Source organism: Salmo salar, chromosome 02 (assembly GCF_965601325.2).
Source record: "Salmo salar chromosome 02, fSalSal1, whole genome shotgun sequence".
NCBI classification, from domain to species: domain Eukaryota; kingdom Metazoa; phylum Chordata; class Actinopteri; order Salmoniformes; family Salmonidae; genus Salmo; species Salmo salar.
Window position 1 is genome coordinate 19437721 of NC_138292.1, and position 15517 is coordinate 19453237.

General features: G+C 41.9%; 1 protein-coding gene across 1 annotated transcript in view; it reads left to right on the plus strand.

Annotated features, from left to right (window-relative positions):
* LOC123733553 (protein ENTREP3-like) overlaps positions 1–15517 on the plus strand; it is a 101826-nt gene that overhangs the window by 85208 nt on the left and 1101 nt on the right. The window contains exons 5-9 of the mRNA XM_082968610.1: positions 9330–9437; positions 9588–9748; positions 13991–14090; positions 14413–14485; positions 15184–15493. Coding sequence (XP_082824736.1) covers positions 9330–9437; positions 9588–9748; positions 13991–14090; positions 14413–14485; positions 15184–15493 — 752 coding nt within the window. The remainder of the gene's footprint in view (positions 1–9329; positions 9438–9587; positions 9749–13990; positions 14091–14412; positions 14486–15183; positions 15494–15517) is intronic.

Consider the following 15517-nt stretch of genomic DNA (forward strand, 5'->3'; position numbering starts at 1 on the left):
TAATGACAGCTCAGTATGTGTGTGTTTAATGACAGCTCAGTGTGTGTGTGTGTTTAATGACAGCTCAATGTGTGTGTTTTATGACTGCTCAGTGTGTGTGTTTAATGACAGCTCAGTGTGTGTGTATTTAATGACAGCTTGGTGTGTGTGTTTAATGACAGCTTAGTGTGTGTGTTTTATGACAGCTCAGTGTGTGTGTTTTATGACAGCTCAGTGTGTGTGTTTAATGACAGCTTAGTGTGTGTGTTTAATGACAGCTCAGTGTGTGTGTTTAATGACAGCTCAGTGTGTGTGTTTAATGACAGCTCAGTGTGTGTGTTTAATGACAGCTCAGTGTGTGTGTTTAATAACAGCTCAGTGTGTGTGTGTTTAATGACAGCTCAGTGTGTGTGTGTTTAATGACAGCTCAGTGTGTGTGTGTTTAATGACAGCTCAGTGTGTGTGTGTTTAATGACAGCTCAGTGTGTGTGTTTAATGACAGCTCAGTGTGTGTGTGTTTAATGACAGCTCAGTGTGTGTGTTTAATGACAGCTCAGTGTGTGTGTTTAATGACAGCTCAGTGTGTGTGTTTTATGAAAGCTCAGTGTGTGTGTTTAATGACAGCTCAGTGTGTGTGTTTAATGACAGCTCAGTGTGTGTGTTTAATGACAGCTCAGTGTGTGTGTTTAATGACAGCTCAGTGTGTGTGTTTAATGACAGCTCAGTGTGTGTGTTTAATGACAGCTCAGTGTGTGTGTGTTTAATGACAGCTCAGTGTGTGTGTTTAATGACAGCTCAGTGTGTGTGTTTAATGACAGCTCAGTGTGTGTGTTTAATGACACCTCAGTGTGTGTGTTTTATGACAGCTCAGTGTGTGTGTGTTTAATGACAGCTCAGTGTGTGTGTTTAATGACAGCTCAGTGTGTGTGTTTAATGACAGCTCAGTGTGTGTGTTTTATGACAGCTCAGTGTGTGTGTTTAATGACAGCTCAGTGTGTGTGTTTAATGACAGCTCAGTGTGTGTGTTTAATGACAGCTCAGTGTGTGTGTGTTTAATGACAGCTCAGTGTGTGTGTAATGACAGCTCAGTGTGTGTGTTTAATGACAGCTCAGTGTGTGTGTTTTATGACAGCTCAGTGTGTCTGTTTTATGACAGCTCAGTGTGTCTGTTTAATGACAGCTCAGTGTGTGTGTTTAATGACAGCTCAGTGTGTGTGTTTAATGACAGCTCAGTGTGTGTGTTTAATGACAGCTCAGTGTGTGTGTGTGTTTAATGACAGCTCAGTGTGTGTGTGTAATGACAGCTCAGTGTGTGTGTTTTATGACAGCTCAGTGTGTGTGTTTAATGACAGCTCAGTGTGTGTGTGTTTTTAATGACAGCTTAGTGTGTGTGTTTAATGACAGCTTAGTGTGTGTGTTTTATGACAGCTTAGTGTGTGTGTTTTATGACAGCTCAGTGTGTGTGTTTAATGACAGCTCAGTGTGTGTGTTTAATGACAGCTCAGTGTGTGTGTTTAATGACAGCTCAGTGTGTGTGTTTAATGACAGCTCAGTGTGTGTGTTTAATGACAGCTCAGTGTGTGTGTGTTTAATGACAGCTCAGTGTGTGTGTTTAATGACAGCTCAGTGTGTGTGTTTAATGACAGCTCAGTGTGTGTGTTTAATGACAGCTCAGTGTGTGTGTTTAATGACAGCTCAGTGTGTGTGTGTTAATGACAGCTCAGTGTGTGTGTTTAATGACAGCTCAGTGTGTGTGTTTAATGACAGCTCAGTGTGTGTGTTTTATGACAGCTCAGTGTGTGTGTTTAATGACAGCTCAGTGTGTGTGTTTAATGACAGCTCAGTGTGTGTGTTTAATGACAGCTCAGTGTGTGTGTGTTTAATGACAGCTCAGTGTGTGTGTAATGACAGCTCAGTGTGTGTGTTTAATGACAGCTCAGTGTGTGTGTTTTATGACAGCTCAGTGTGTCTGTTTTATGACAGCTCAGTGTGTCTGTTTAATGACAGCTCAGTGTGTGTGTTTAATGACAGCTCAGTGTGTGTGTTTAATGACAGCTCAGTGTGTGTGTTTAATGACAGCTCAGTGTGTGTGTGTGTTTAATGACAGCTCAGTGTGTGTGTGTAATGACAGCTCAGTGTGTGTGTTTTATGACAGCTCAGTGTGTGTGTTTAATGACAGCTCAGTGTGTGTGTGTTTTTAATGACAGCTTAGTGTGTGTGTTTAATGACAGCTTAGTGTGTGTGTTTTATGACAGCTTAGTGTGTGTGTTTTATGACAGCTCAGTGTGTGTGTTTAATGACAGCTTAGTGTGTGTGTTTAATGACAGCTTAGTGTGTGTGTTTAATGACAGCTCAGTGTGTGTGTTTAATGACAGCTCAGTGTGTGTGTTTAATGACAGCTCAGTGTGTGTGTTTAATGACAGCTCAGTGTGTGTGTTTTATGAAAGCTCAGTGTGTGTGTTTAATGACAGCTCAGTGTGTGTGTTTAATGACAGCTCAGTGTGTGTGTTTAATGACAGCTCAGTGTGTGTGTTTAATGACAGCTCAGTGTGTGTGTTTAATGACAGCTCAGTGTGTGTGTTTTATGACAGCTCAGTGTGTGTGTTTAGTGACAGCTCAGTGTGTGTGTTTAATGACAGCTCAGTGTGTGTGTTTAATGACAGCTCAGTGTGTGTGTTTAATGACACCTCAGTGTGTGTTTTATGACAGCTCAGTGTGTGTGTGTTTAATGACAGCTCAGTGTGTGTGTTTAATGACAGCTCAGTGTGTGTGTTTAATGACAGCTCAGTGTGTGTGTTTTATGACAGCTCAGTGTGTGTGTTTAATGACAGCTCAGTGTGTGTGTTTAATGACAGCTCAGTGTGTGTGTTTAATGACAGCTCAGTGTGTGTGTGTTTAATGACAGCTCAGTGTGTGTGTGTAATGACAGCTCAGTGTGTGTGTTTAATGACAGCTCAGTGTGTGTGTTTTATGACAGCTCAGTGTGTCTGTTTTATGACAGCTCAGTGTGTCTGTTTAATGACAGCTCAGTGTGTGTGTTTAATGACAGCTCAGTGTGTGTGTTTAATGACAGCTCAGTGTGTGTGTTTTATGACAGCTCAGTGTGTCTGTTTTATGACAGCTCAGTGTGTCTTTTTAATGACAGCTCAGTGTGTGTGTTTAATGACAGCTCAGTGTGTGTGTTTAATGACAGCTCAGTGTGTGTGTTTAATGACAGCTCAGTGTGTGTGTTTAATGACAGCTCAGTGTGTGTGTTTTATGACAGCTCAGTGTGTCTGTTTTATGACAGCTCAGTGTGTCTGTTTAATGACAGCTCAGTGTGTGTGTTTAATGACAGCTCAGTGTGTGTGTTTAATGACAGCTCAGTGTGTGTGTTTAATGACAGCTCAGTGTGTGTGTGTGTTTAATGACAGCTCAGTGTGTGTGTGTAATGACAGCTCAGTGTGTGTGTTTAATGACAGCTCAGTGTGTGTGTTTAATGACAGCTCAGTGTGTGTGTTTAATGACAGCTCAGTGTGTGTGTTTAATGACATCTCAGTGTGTGTGTGTTTAATGACAGCTCAGTGTGTGTGTTTAATGACAGCTCAGTGTGTGTGTTTAATGACAGCTCAGTATGTGTGTGTTTAATCACAGCTCAGTGTGTGTGTGTGTTTAATGACAGCTCAGTGTGTGTGTTTTATGACTGCTCAGTGTGTGTGTTTAATGACAGCTCAGTGTGTGTGTGTGTTTAATGACAGCTTGGTGTGTGTGTTTAATGACAGCTTAGTGTGTGTGTTTTATGACAGCTCAGTGTGTGTGTTTTATGACAGCTCAGTGTGTGTGTTTAATGACAGCTTAGTGTGTGTGTTTAATGACAGCTTAGTGTGTGTGTTTAATGACAGCTCAGTGTGTGTGTTTAATGACAGCTCAGTGTGTGTGTTTAATGACAGCTCAGTGTGTGTGTTTAATAACAGCTCAGTGTGTGTGTGTTTAATGACAGCTCAGTGTGTGTGTGTTTAATGACAGCTCAGTGTGTGTGTGTTTAATGACAGCTCAGTGTGTGTGTGTTTAATGACAGCTCAGTGTGTGTGTTTAATGACAGCTCAGTGTGTGTGTGTTTAATGACAGCTCAGTGTGTGTGTTTAATGACAGTTCAGTGTGTGTGTGTTTAATGACAGCTCAGTGTGTGTGTGTTTAATGACAGCTCAGTGTGTGTGTTTAATGACAGGTCAGTGTGTGTGTTTAATGACAGCTCAGTGTGTGTGTTTAATGACTGCTCAGTGTGTGTGTTTAATGACAGCTCAGTGTGTGTGTTTAATGACAGCTCAGTGTGTGTGTTTAATGACAGCTCAGTGTGTGTGTTTAATGACATCTCAGTGTGTGTGTGTTTAATGACAGCTCAGTGTGTGTGTTTAATGACAGCTCAGTGTGTGTGTTTAATGACAGCTCAGTATGTGTGTGTTTAATGACAGCTCAGTGTGTGTGTGTGTTTAATGACAGCTCAGTGTGTGTGTTTTATGACTGCTCAGTGTGTGTGTTTAATGACAGCTCAGTGTGTGTGTGTATTTAATGACAGCTTGGTGTGTGTGTTTAATGACAGCTTAGTGTGTGTGTTTTATGACAGCTCAGTGTGTGTGTTTTATGACAGCTCAGTGTGTGTGTTTAATGACAGCTTAGTGTGTGTGTTTAATGACAGCTCAGTGTGTGTGTTTAATGACAGCTCAGTGTGTGTGTTTAATGACAGCTCAGTGTGTGTGTTTAATGACAGCTCAGTGTGTGTGTTTAATAACAGCTCAGTGTGTGTGTGTTTAATGACAGCTCAGTGTGTGTGTGTTTAATGACAGCTCAGTGTGTGTGTGTTTAATGACAGCTCAGTGTGTGTGTGTTTAATGACAGCTCAGTGTGTGTGTTTAATGACAGCTCAGTGTGTGTGTGTTTAATGACAGCTCAGTGTGTGTGTTTAATGACAGCTCAGTGTGTGTGTTTAATGACAGCTCAGTGTGTGTGTTTTATGAAAGCTCAGTGTGTGTGTTTAATGACAGCTCAGTGTGTGTGTTTAATGACAGCTCAGTGTGTGTGTTTAATGACAGCTCAGTGTGTGTGTTTAATGACAGCTCAGTGTGTGTGTTTAATGACAGCTCAGTGTGTGTGTTTAATGACAGCTCAGTGTGTGTGTGTTTAATGACAGCTCAGTGTGTGTGTTTAATGACAGCTCAGTGTGTGTGTTTAATGACAGCTCAGTGTGTGTGTTTAATGACACCTCAGTGTGTGTGTTTTATGACAGCTCAGTGTGTGTGTGTTTAATGACAGCTCAGTGTGTGTGTTTAATGACAGCTCAGTGTGTGTGTTTAATGACAGCTCAGTGTGTGTGTTTTATGACAGCTCAGTGTGTGTGTTTAATGACAGCTCAGTGTGTGTGTTTAATGACAGCTCAGTGTGTGTGTTTAATGACAGCTCAGTGTGTGTGTGTTTAATGACAGCTCAGTGTGTGTGTAATGACAGCTCAGTGTGTGTGTTTAATGACAGCTCAGTGTGTGTGTTTTATGACAGCTCAGTGTGTCTGTTTTATGACAGCTCAGTGTGTCTGTTTAATGACAGCTCAGTGTGTGTGTTTAATGACAGCTCAGTGTGTGTGTTTAATGACAGCTCAGTGTGTGTGTTTAATGACAGCTCAGTGTGTGTGTGTGTTTAATGACAGCTCAGTGTGTGTGTGTAATGACAGCTCAGTGTGTGTGTTTTATGACAGCTCAGTGTGTGTGTTTAATGACAGCTCAGTGTGTGTGTGTTTTTAATGACAGCTTAGTGTGTGTGTTTAATGACAGCTTAGTGTGTGTGTTTTATGACAGCTTAGTGTGTGTGTTTTATGACAGCTCAGTGTGTGTGTTTAATGACAGCTTAGTGTGTGTGTTTAATGACAGCTTAGTGTGTGTGTTTAATGACAGCTCAGTGTGTGTGTTTAATGACAGCTCAGTGTGTGTGTTTAATGACAGCTCAGTGTGTGTGTTTAATAACAGCTCAGTGTGTGTGTTTAATGACAGCTCAGTGTGTTTGTGTTTAATGACAGCTCAGTGTGTGTGTGTTTTATGACAGCTCAGTGTGTGTGTTTAATGACAGCTCAGTGTGTGTGTGTTTAATGACAGCTCAGTGTGTGTGTTTAATGACAGCTCAGTGTGTGTGTTTAATGACAGGTCAGTGTGTGTGTTTAATGACAGATCAGTGTGTGTGTTTTATGACAGCTCAGTGTGTGTGTGTTTAATGACAGCTCAGTGTGTGTGTTTTTTGACAGCTCAGTGTGTGTGTGTTTAATGACAGCTCAGTGTGTGTGTGTTTAATGACAGCTCAGTGTGTGTGTTTAATGACAGCTCAGTGTGTGTGTGTTTAATGACAGCTCAGTGTGTGTGTTTAATGACAGTTCAGTGTGTGTGTTTAATGACAGCTCAGTGTGTGTGTGTTTAATGACAGCTCAGTGTGTGTGTTTAATGACAGCTCAGTGTGTGTGTTTTATGACTGCTCAGTGTGTGTGTTTAATGACAGCTCAGTGTGTGTGTTTAATGACAGCTCAGTCTGTGTGTTTAATGACAGCTCAGTGTGTGTGTTTAATGACAGCTCAGTGTGTGTGTTTAATGACAGCTCAGTGTGTGTGTTTAATGACAGCTCAGTGTGTGTGTTTAATGACAGCTCAGTGTGTGTGTTTAATGACAGCTCAGTGTGTGTGTTTTATGACAGCTCAGTGTGTGTGTGTTTAATGACAGCTCAGTGTGTGTGTTTAATGACAGCTCAGTGTGTGTGTTTAATGACAGCTCAGTGTGTGTGTTTAATGACAGCTCAGTGTGTGTGTGTTTAATGACATCTCAGTGTGTGTGTGTTTAATGACAGCTCAGTGTGTGTGTTTAATGACAGCTCAGTGTGTGTGTGTTTGATGACAGCTCAGTGTGTGTGTGTTTGATGACAGCTGAGTGTGTGTGTGTTTAATGACAGCTCAGTGTGTGTGTGTTTAATGACAGCTCAGTGTGTGTGTGTTTAATGACAGCTCAGTGTGTGTGTGTTTGATGACAGCTCAGTGTGTGTGTGTTTAATGACAGCTCAGTGTGTGTGTTTAATGACAGCTCAGTGTGTGTGTTTAATGACACCTCAGTGTGTGTGTTTTATGACAGCTCAGTGTGTGTGTGTTTAATGACAGCTCAGTGTGTGTGTTTAATGACAGCTCAGTGTGTGTGTTTAATGACAGCTCAGTGTGTGTGTTTTATGACAGCTCAGTGTGTGTGTTTAATGACAGCTCAGTGTGTGTGTTTAATGACAGCTCAGTGTGTGTGTTTAATGACAGCTCAGTGTGTGTGTTTAATGACAGCTCAGTGTGTGTGTGTTTAATGACAGCTCAGTGTGTGTGTAATGACAGCTCAGTGTGTGTGTTTAATGACAGCTCAGTGTGTGTGTTTTATGACAGCTCAGTGTGTCTGTTTTATTACAGCTCAGTGTGTCTGTTTAATGACAGCTCAGTGTGTGTGTTTAATGACAGCTCAGTGTGTGTGTTTAATGACAGCTCAGTGTGTGTGTTTAATGACAGCTCAGTGTGTGTGTGTGTTTAATGACAGCTCAGTGTGTGTGTGTAATGACAGCTCAGTGTGTGTGTTTTATGACAGCTCAGTGTGTGTGTTTAATGACAGCTCAGTGTGTGTGTGTTTTTAATGACAGCTTAGTGTGTGTGTTTAATGACAGCTTAGTGTGTGTGTTTTATGACAGCTTAGTGTGTGTGTTTTATGACAGCTCAGTGTGTGTGTTTAATGACAGCTTAGTGTGTGTGTTTAATGACAGCTTAGTGTGTGTGTTTAATGACAGCTCAGTGTGTGTGTTTAATGACAGCTCAGTGTGTGTGTTTAATGACAGCTCAGTGTGTGTGTTTAATAACAGCTCAGTGTGTGTGTTTAATGACAGCTCAGTGTGTTTGTGTTTAATGACAGCTCAGTGTGTGTGTGTTTTATGACAGCTCAGTGTGTGTGTTTAATGACAGCTCAGTGTGTGTGTGTTTAATGACAGCTCAGTGTGTGTGTTTAATGACAGCTCAGTGTGTGTGTTTAATGACAGGTCAGTGTGTGTGTTTAATGACAGCTCAGTGTGTGTGTTTTATGACAGCTCAGTGTGTGTGTGTTTAATGACAGCTCAGTGTGTGTGTTTTTTGACAGCTCAGTGTGTGTGTGTTTAATGACAGCTCAGTGTGTGTGTGTTTAATGACAGCTCAGTGTGTGTGTTTAATGACAGCTCAGTGTGTGTGTGTTTAATGACAGCTCAGTGTGTGTGTTTAATGACAGTTCAGTGTGTGTGTTTAATGACAGCTCAGTGTGTGTGTGTTTAATGACAGCTCAGTGTGTGTGTTTAATGACATGTCAGTGTGTGTGTTTAATGACAGCTCAGTGTGTGTGTTTAATGACTGCTCAGTGTGTGTGTTTAATGACAGCTCAGTGTGTGTGTTTAATGACAGCTCAGTGTGTGTGTTTAATGACAGCTCATTGTGTGTGTGTTTAATGACATCTCAGTGTGTGTGTGTTTAATGACAGCTCAGTGTGTGTGTTTAATGACAGCTCAGTGTGTGTGTGTTTGATGACAGCTCAGTGTGTGTGTGTTTAATGACAGCTCAGTGTGTGTGTGTTTAATGACAGCTCAGTGTGTGTGTGTTTAATGACAGCTCAGTGTGTGTGTGTTTAATGACAGCTCAGTGTGTGTGGCGTCTATATTCTCTGAGAGTATGTGGGCTACGTTTTCTGATGTCGACAATAATTGATGCAGATGATGTAAGCAGAGCATAATATAATAGCCAAGGCACATGATGCACGCTGCAGTATGTATAAATTATTACAAACAGTAACCAAACTGCTCCTAACTGCCCTGGCCTCCTGACTGTGTGTTACGTGCTGATCTCCTCTCCTCTGTTCCAGGACCTGTTGTTCAGTGCTTGTGGTCTGAGTGTCCTCTTCTCTGTTCCAGGACCTGTTATTCAGTGCTTGTGGTCTGAGTGTCCTCTTCTCTGTTCCAGGACCTGTTGTTCAGTGTTTGTGGTCTGAGTGTCCTCTTCTCTGTTCCAGGACCTGTTGTTCAGTGCTTGTGGTCTGAGTGTCCTCTTCTCTGTTCCAGGACCTGTTGTTCAGTGCTTGTGGTCTGAGTATTCTCTCCTCTGTTCCAGGACCTGTTGTTCAGTGCTTGTGGTCTGAGTATTCTCTCCTCTGTTCCAGGACCTGTTGTTCAGTGCTTGTGGTCTGAGTGTCCTCTTCTCTGTTCCAGGACCTGTTGTTCAGTGTTTGTGGTCTGAGTGTCCTCTTCTCTGTTCCAGGACCTGTTGTTCAGTGCTTGTGGTCTGAGTGTCCTCTTCTCTGTTCCAGGACCTGTTGTTCAGTGCTTGTGGTCTGAGTATTCTCTCTACCATCATCTGTACTCTCTCTACTGTCACCTGTAGTATACACATCTTCTCCCTGGACCTAGTGCACCTGGTGAGTCTACACACACACACACACACACACACACACACACACACACACACACACACACACACACACACACACACACACACACACAAAATATTTTCTTTATCCATCCCTTATGATTCCTCCCCTCCTCTATCTCTGTTTGTTTCTCTCTAGCTTGCCCCGCACCGCTCTCGCTCCGTCAACCCAGAATGCACCACTCCTCAGGACGCCTTCCTGACCAACATCATGGACTTTGAGGAGTTTGTCCCGCCCATCCCTCCGCCCCCCTACTACCCCCCTGAATACACCTGCAGCTCTGAGACAGACGCACAGAGGTAATAACACACACACAGGTAGCCTGAAGGTTAGAGCGTTGGGGTTGCTGGTTCGGATACCGGACCTGACAAGGTGATAAATATGTTGCTGTGCCCTTGAGCATCGCACTTAACCCTAATTGCTCCAGGGGCGCTGGACAATGGTGACCCTGGCTGTGACCCCACTCCCTGCGGGTGTCTCAGGGGGAGTTGGGGTATGCAAGAACCACATTTGTTACAGTTTTTCTTCAATTGCTAACAATCATTGGTCAATACTGAAGCCACTCTTTCAAAACTCTTCACACAGTCTGCATTACCAACATGCATCTTGGCCAAACAGTTAATCTCACCTCCAAAACTCATTCAAACCACCAAAACACTTCATACATGTCTCAAAATAAGCTTGTTCGACCAAAACACTGGCAACAATTCTCACTCAGAAAGCATACAGTCACTCATAACACACTGACCTAAAAAACACTAACAGGGAGAATTACATAAATGATGGACTTTTCTTTGAAGTTTGAATGATTTTTCACATAAATCAGTATTTCATTATAGAATAAGATGAACACCTTTTCACTTTATTGACTGTACTAAAGTATATGTAACAAGAATGAATCAGAAATGCAGCAATTTGCTTCAATAACCTTAATTTTTTCTATATCTTTGCATATAGTAATTTACTTGTGAACAATAAAAAGTTGAAACAAAAAACTAATTCCAGAAATTCCAGGACTGCAATAATAATTACAAAAACACATTAACAACATGTATAGTATAACACTCATACTATACAGTACTGTGAGGGTTCTAGTTCTCATCAACATGTATAGTATAATCACTCATACTGTACAGTACTGTGAGGGTTCTAGCTCTCATCAACATGTATAGTATAATCACTCATACTGTACAGTACTGTGAGGGTTCTAGCTCTCATCAACATGTATAGTATAATCACTCATACTGTACAGTACTGTGAGGGTTCTAGTTCTCATCAACATGTATAGTATAATCACTCATACTGTACAGTACTGTGAGGGTTCTAGTTCTCATCAACATGTATAGTATAATCACTCATACTGTACAGTACTGTGAGGGTTCTAGTTCTCATCAACATGTATAGTATAATCACTCATACTGTACAGTACTGTGAGGGTTCTAGTTCTCATCAACATGTGTAGTATAATCACTCATACTGTACAGTACTGTGAGGGTTCTAGTTCTCATCAACATGTATAGTATAATCACTCATACTGTACAGTACTGTGAGGGTTCTAGTTCTCATCAACATGTGTAGTATAATCACTCATACTGTACAGTACTGTGAGGGTTCTAGTTCTCATCAACATGTATAGTATAATCACTCATACTGTACAGTACTGTGAGGGTTCTAGTTCTCATCAACATGTATAGTATAATCACTCATACTGTACAGTACTGTGAGGGTTCTAGTTCTCATCAACATGTGTAGTATAATCACTCATACTGTACGGTACTGTGAGGGTTCTAGTTCTCATCAACATGTGTAGTATAATCACTCATACTGTACGGTACTGTGAGGGTTCTAGTTCTCATCAACATGTATAGTATAATCACTCATACTGTACAGTACTGTGAGGGTTCTAGTTCTCATCAACATGTATAGTATAATCACTCATACTGTACAGTACTGTGAGGGTTCTAGTTCTCATCAACATGTCTGGTATAATCACTCATACTGTACAGTACTGTGAGGGTTCTAGTTCTCATCAACATGTATAGTATAATCACTCATACTGTACAGTACTGTGAGGGTTCTAGCTCTCATCAACATGTATAGTATAATCACTCATACTGTACAGTACTGTGAGGGTTCTAGTTCTCATCAACATGTATAGTATAATCACTCATACTGTACAGTACTGTGAGGGTTCTAGTTCTCATCAACATGTGTAGTATAACACTCATACTGTACAGTACTGTGAGGGTTCTAGTTCTCATCAACATGTATAGTATAACACTCATACTGTACGGTACTGTGAGGGTTCTAGTTCTCATCAACATGTATAGTATAATCACTCATACTGTACAGTACTGTGAGGGTTCTAGTTCTCATCAACATGTGTAGTATAATCACTCATACTGTACAGTACTGTGAGGGTTCTAGTTCTCATCAACATGTATAGTATAATCACTCATACTGTACAGTACTGTGAGGGTTCTAGTTCTCATCAACATGTCTAGTATAATCACTCATACTGTACAGTACTGTGAGGGTTCTAGTTCTCATCAACATGTATAGTATAATCACTCATACTGTACAGTACTGTGAGGGTTCTAGTTCTCATCAACATGTATAGTATAATCACTCATACTGTACAGTACTGTGAGGGTTCTAGTTCTCATCAACATGTGTAGTATAATCACTCATACTGTACAGTACTGTGAGGGTTCTAGTTCTCATCAACATGTATAGTATAATCACTCATACTGTACAGTACTGTGAGGGTTCTAGTTCTCCCTCTCTCCTGCATTTGGCCACAAGTTCTCATCAACATCACATCTTAAGTCTTCTCAGTTGATGCATCTTGGAAAGTATCTTCTGTAATTTGTAATCCAACCCTGGCAGTCTTCAGGAGAAGTGTCTCCACACCCCGCATTCATGTCCAGTAAGGACATCTGGTCATGTGGATGGTGGTCATAATCCTTCCACCTCCACGCAGAGAGAAACTCCTCTATGGGGTTTAGGAAGGGGGAGTATGTAGGCAGGAATAGTACTGACATCCTGGGATGTGCAGTAAACCAGTCTGTGACTGCAGCAGAGTGGTGGAATGCCACATTATCCCACACAACAACGAAGGTAGGGGAGTTTCTTGCCCCTCTCTCCTCCGCTGGCACAAGTCGATTATGCAGGTCATCCAGAAAAGAAGTGAGCCTCTCTGTATTGTAGGGGCCAATGAGTGGTTTGTGTAACAGCAAACCACCATTGGACAGTACTGCACACATTGTGATGTTAGCTCCTCTCTGGCCTGGGACATCCACGGTTGCTCTCTGTCCAATCACATTTCTTCCCCTGTGGCATGTTTTTGCCAGGTTGAATCCAGCTTTATCCACAAAGATGAGTGTATGTGCAGTTTGCCTGGCTTCCATCTCCATTACTCTCTAAAATACAGTAAATCCACAGTTTTACAGTACTTTACATGTGTATGTATTGAACAGACATCTTACCTGGACATACTGATACCGGAGTTCTCTCACAGGTTCACCGTTTCTCTCAAAGGGTACAGTGTACAACTGCTTCATCCTTATTTTATGTTTCTCTAGGACTCTGGCAATTGTCGTTGTGCTGACTGTATTCACATTCCCAAAAGTGATAGTCTACCAGCACTCTGTCCCGAACTTCCCACAGTTTTATTGCATTGTTGCCAATTATCATGTCAACCACGGCAATTTCCTGTTCAGCTGATAATATTCTGCCTCTTCCTCCTCTGGGAGGCAACCTTTGGATCCTACTGAAAAACACAAAACAATCAATATATTTCCAAATGTCAGTACATGTAAAAATGTAAACATACTGTATTGTACTGTAATATGTAGTTCAAGAGAGACCATGGTTTACAACATGGTCAATAATTGTGGCCCTTATCTCATCCTCCACACATTCTCCCTCTCCCTGCCACTCTTCTTCCCCCACCAACCTGTCTTCCTTCATCCATGTTTCCAAGCTAAATCATTCCTAAGCCGTCCTCTTTTGTCTGTTTGGTAGCGAGACTAAAAACAGGACACTTGGGTAGGCTTTCAGCTGAAATTGCAATCAGCTGTGTTTGGAATTATTAAATGTTCTGCTGAGTTTTTCTATGTTTCAATCAGGTTACTGCAGAAATGCATGACATTTGCCATCATTCTGTGTTGAATGTGTTTTTCACAGTTTTGGAAACAGTGTGTCAGCATTTGAAAACGTGCTGCAAGTATATAGTTTTGCAGGTGGTGGAGTATGAATGAGAAAAAAGTTCATGGATTTTGGAGAATAAGGTCATTGGATGCATTTTGTGTGAAAGCAATGAAAAATGATTCACAGTTTGGTCCAAATACACTTCTGTGTCGCTGACTGTGTGAAGAGTTTTCACAATGTGACTTCAGTTTGGACCAATGCATGTTAGCAATTGGAAAAAAAACTGTAAACACAAATATATATATTATTATTACACACACACGCTAGCATTTGTAAATAGCCAATAAAATCATTCTTCATTGTTTGTCTGTGTATCTATATGTCCTCAGTATCACCTATAACGGGTCGATGGAGAGTCCAGTGCCTCTGTACCCCACTGACTGTCCCCCTCCTTACGAATTAGTGATGGGACAGAGAGCAGCTAGCCAGGTCAGTGGGGTAATCTGGACATGTTTGCTTGTGTGTGTGTGTGTGTGTGTGTGTGTGTGTGTGTGTGTGTGTGTGTGTGTGTGTGTGTGTGTGTGTGTGTGTGTGTGTGTGTGTGTGTGTGTGTGTGTGTGTGTGTGTGTGTGTGTGTGTGTGTGTGTGTGTGTGTGTGTGTGTGTGTGTGTGTGTGTGTGTGTGTGTGTGAGAGAGAGAGAACGTGCTAAGCAGGAATACAGGACAGTTGCCTCTGTGTGTTTGTATGTGTGTACGTGTGCATGCGGGTGTGTGTGTCTATTAAACACATGTCCTGTGTGGTTGTCTTTAGGCCACGGTGTTTGACAGCCATGGGAACGAGCTGTCAGGAGAGAGGGCCACATCCACTGCCTTCAGCGGAGAGGGTGAGAGTCACATGCTACATTCTGTTCACTTCAGCTCTATTATTCATGTTTTTACAGGTCTGTATTGAATGGAGAGTTTCCATGAAGGGCCCATTGACTCTTTACCTACAGTTCAAATCAGAAGTTTACATACACCTTAGCCAAATACATTTAAACTCAGTTTTTCACAGTTCCTGACATTTAATCCTAGTAAAAAAAATATTCTGAGGTCTTGGCTGATTTCTTTTGATTTTCCCATGATGTCAAGCAAAGAGGCACTGAATTTGAAGGTTGGCCTTGAAATACATCCACAGGTACACCTCCAATTGACTCAAATTGTATCAGTTAGCCTATCAGAAGCTTCTAAAGCCATGACATCATTTTCTGGAATTTTCCAAGCAGTTTAAAGGCAGTCAATTTAGTGTATGTAAACTTCTGACCCACTGGAATTGTGATACAGTGAATTATAAGTGAAATAATCTGTTTGTAAACAATTGTTGGAAAAATGACTTGTGTCATGCAGAAAGTAGATGTCCTAACCGACTTGCCAAAACTATAGTTTGTTAACAAGAAATTTGTAGAGAGGTTGAAAAACGAGTTTTAATGACTGCAACCTAAGTGTATGTAAACTTCCGACTTCAACTGTAAACAGGCAACACTGCCAATTCATAAATTTAGCCTTATATAAACAAGTAAATGAACCGTCTCCCTCCATCCAGTCTCCATGGACAGTGGTTCTCTGTTGATGTCGGAGATCATTGACATCCCAGATGACTCCTCACCTTCAGAGGACTCCTGCCTCGTTGGGGTGGGGGGGAGGGCTAGGGGGGAGAGAGGGAGCACCTGGGGAGTGGAGGGGGGAGACGGGGGAGAAGGAGGGGAGTATGTGAGCTTCCGTGCCCCCCCTCCCCAAGCCCCGGAGAGTCCCCTGGTAGAGAGTCCCCTGGTGGGCCCCAGGGCCAGGCGATGCTACAGAGGAGAGAGGTCCAACTCCTGCTCCTCATCTAGCACTGCTACAGCTACATACAGGTAAGTACAAGGACAATCACACAC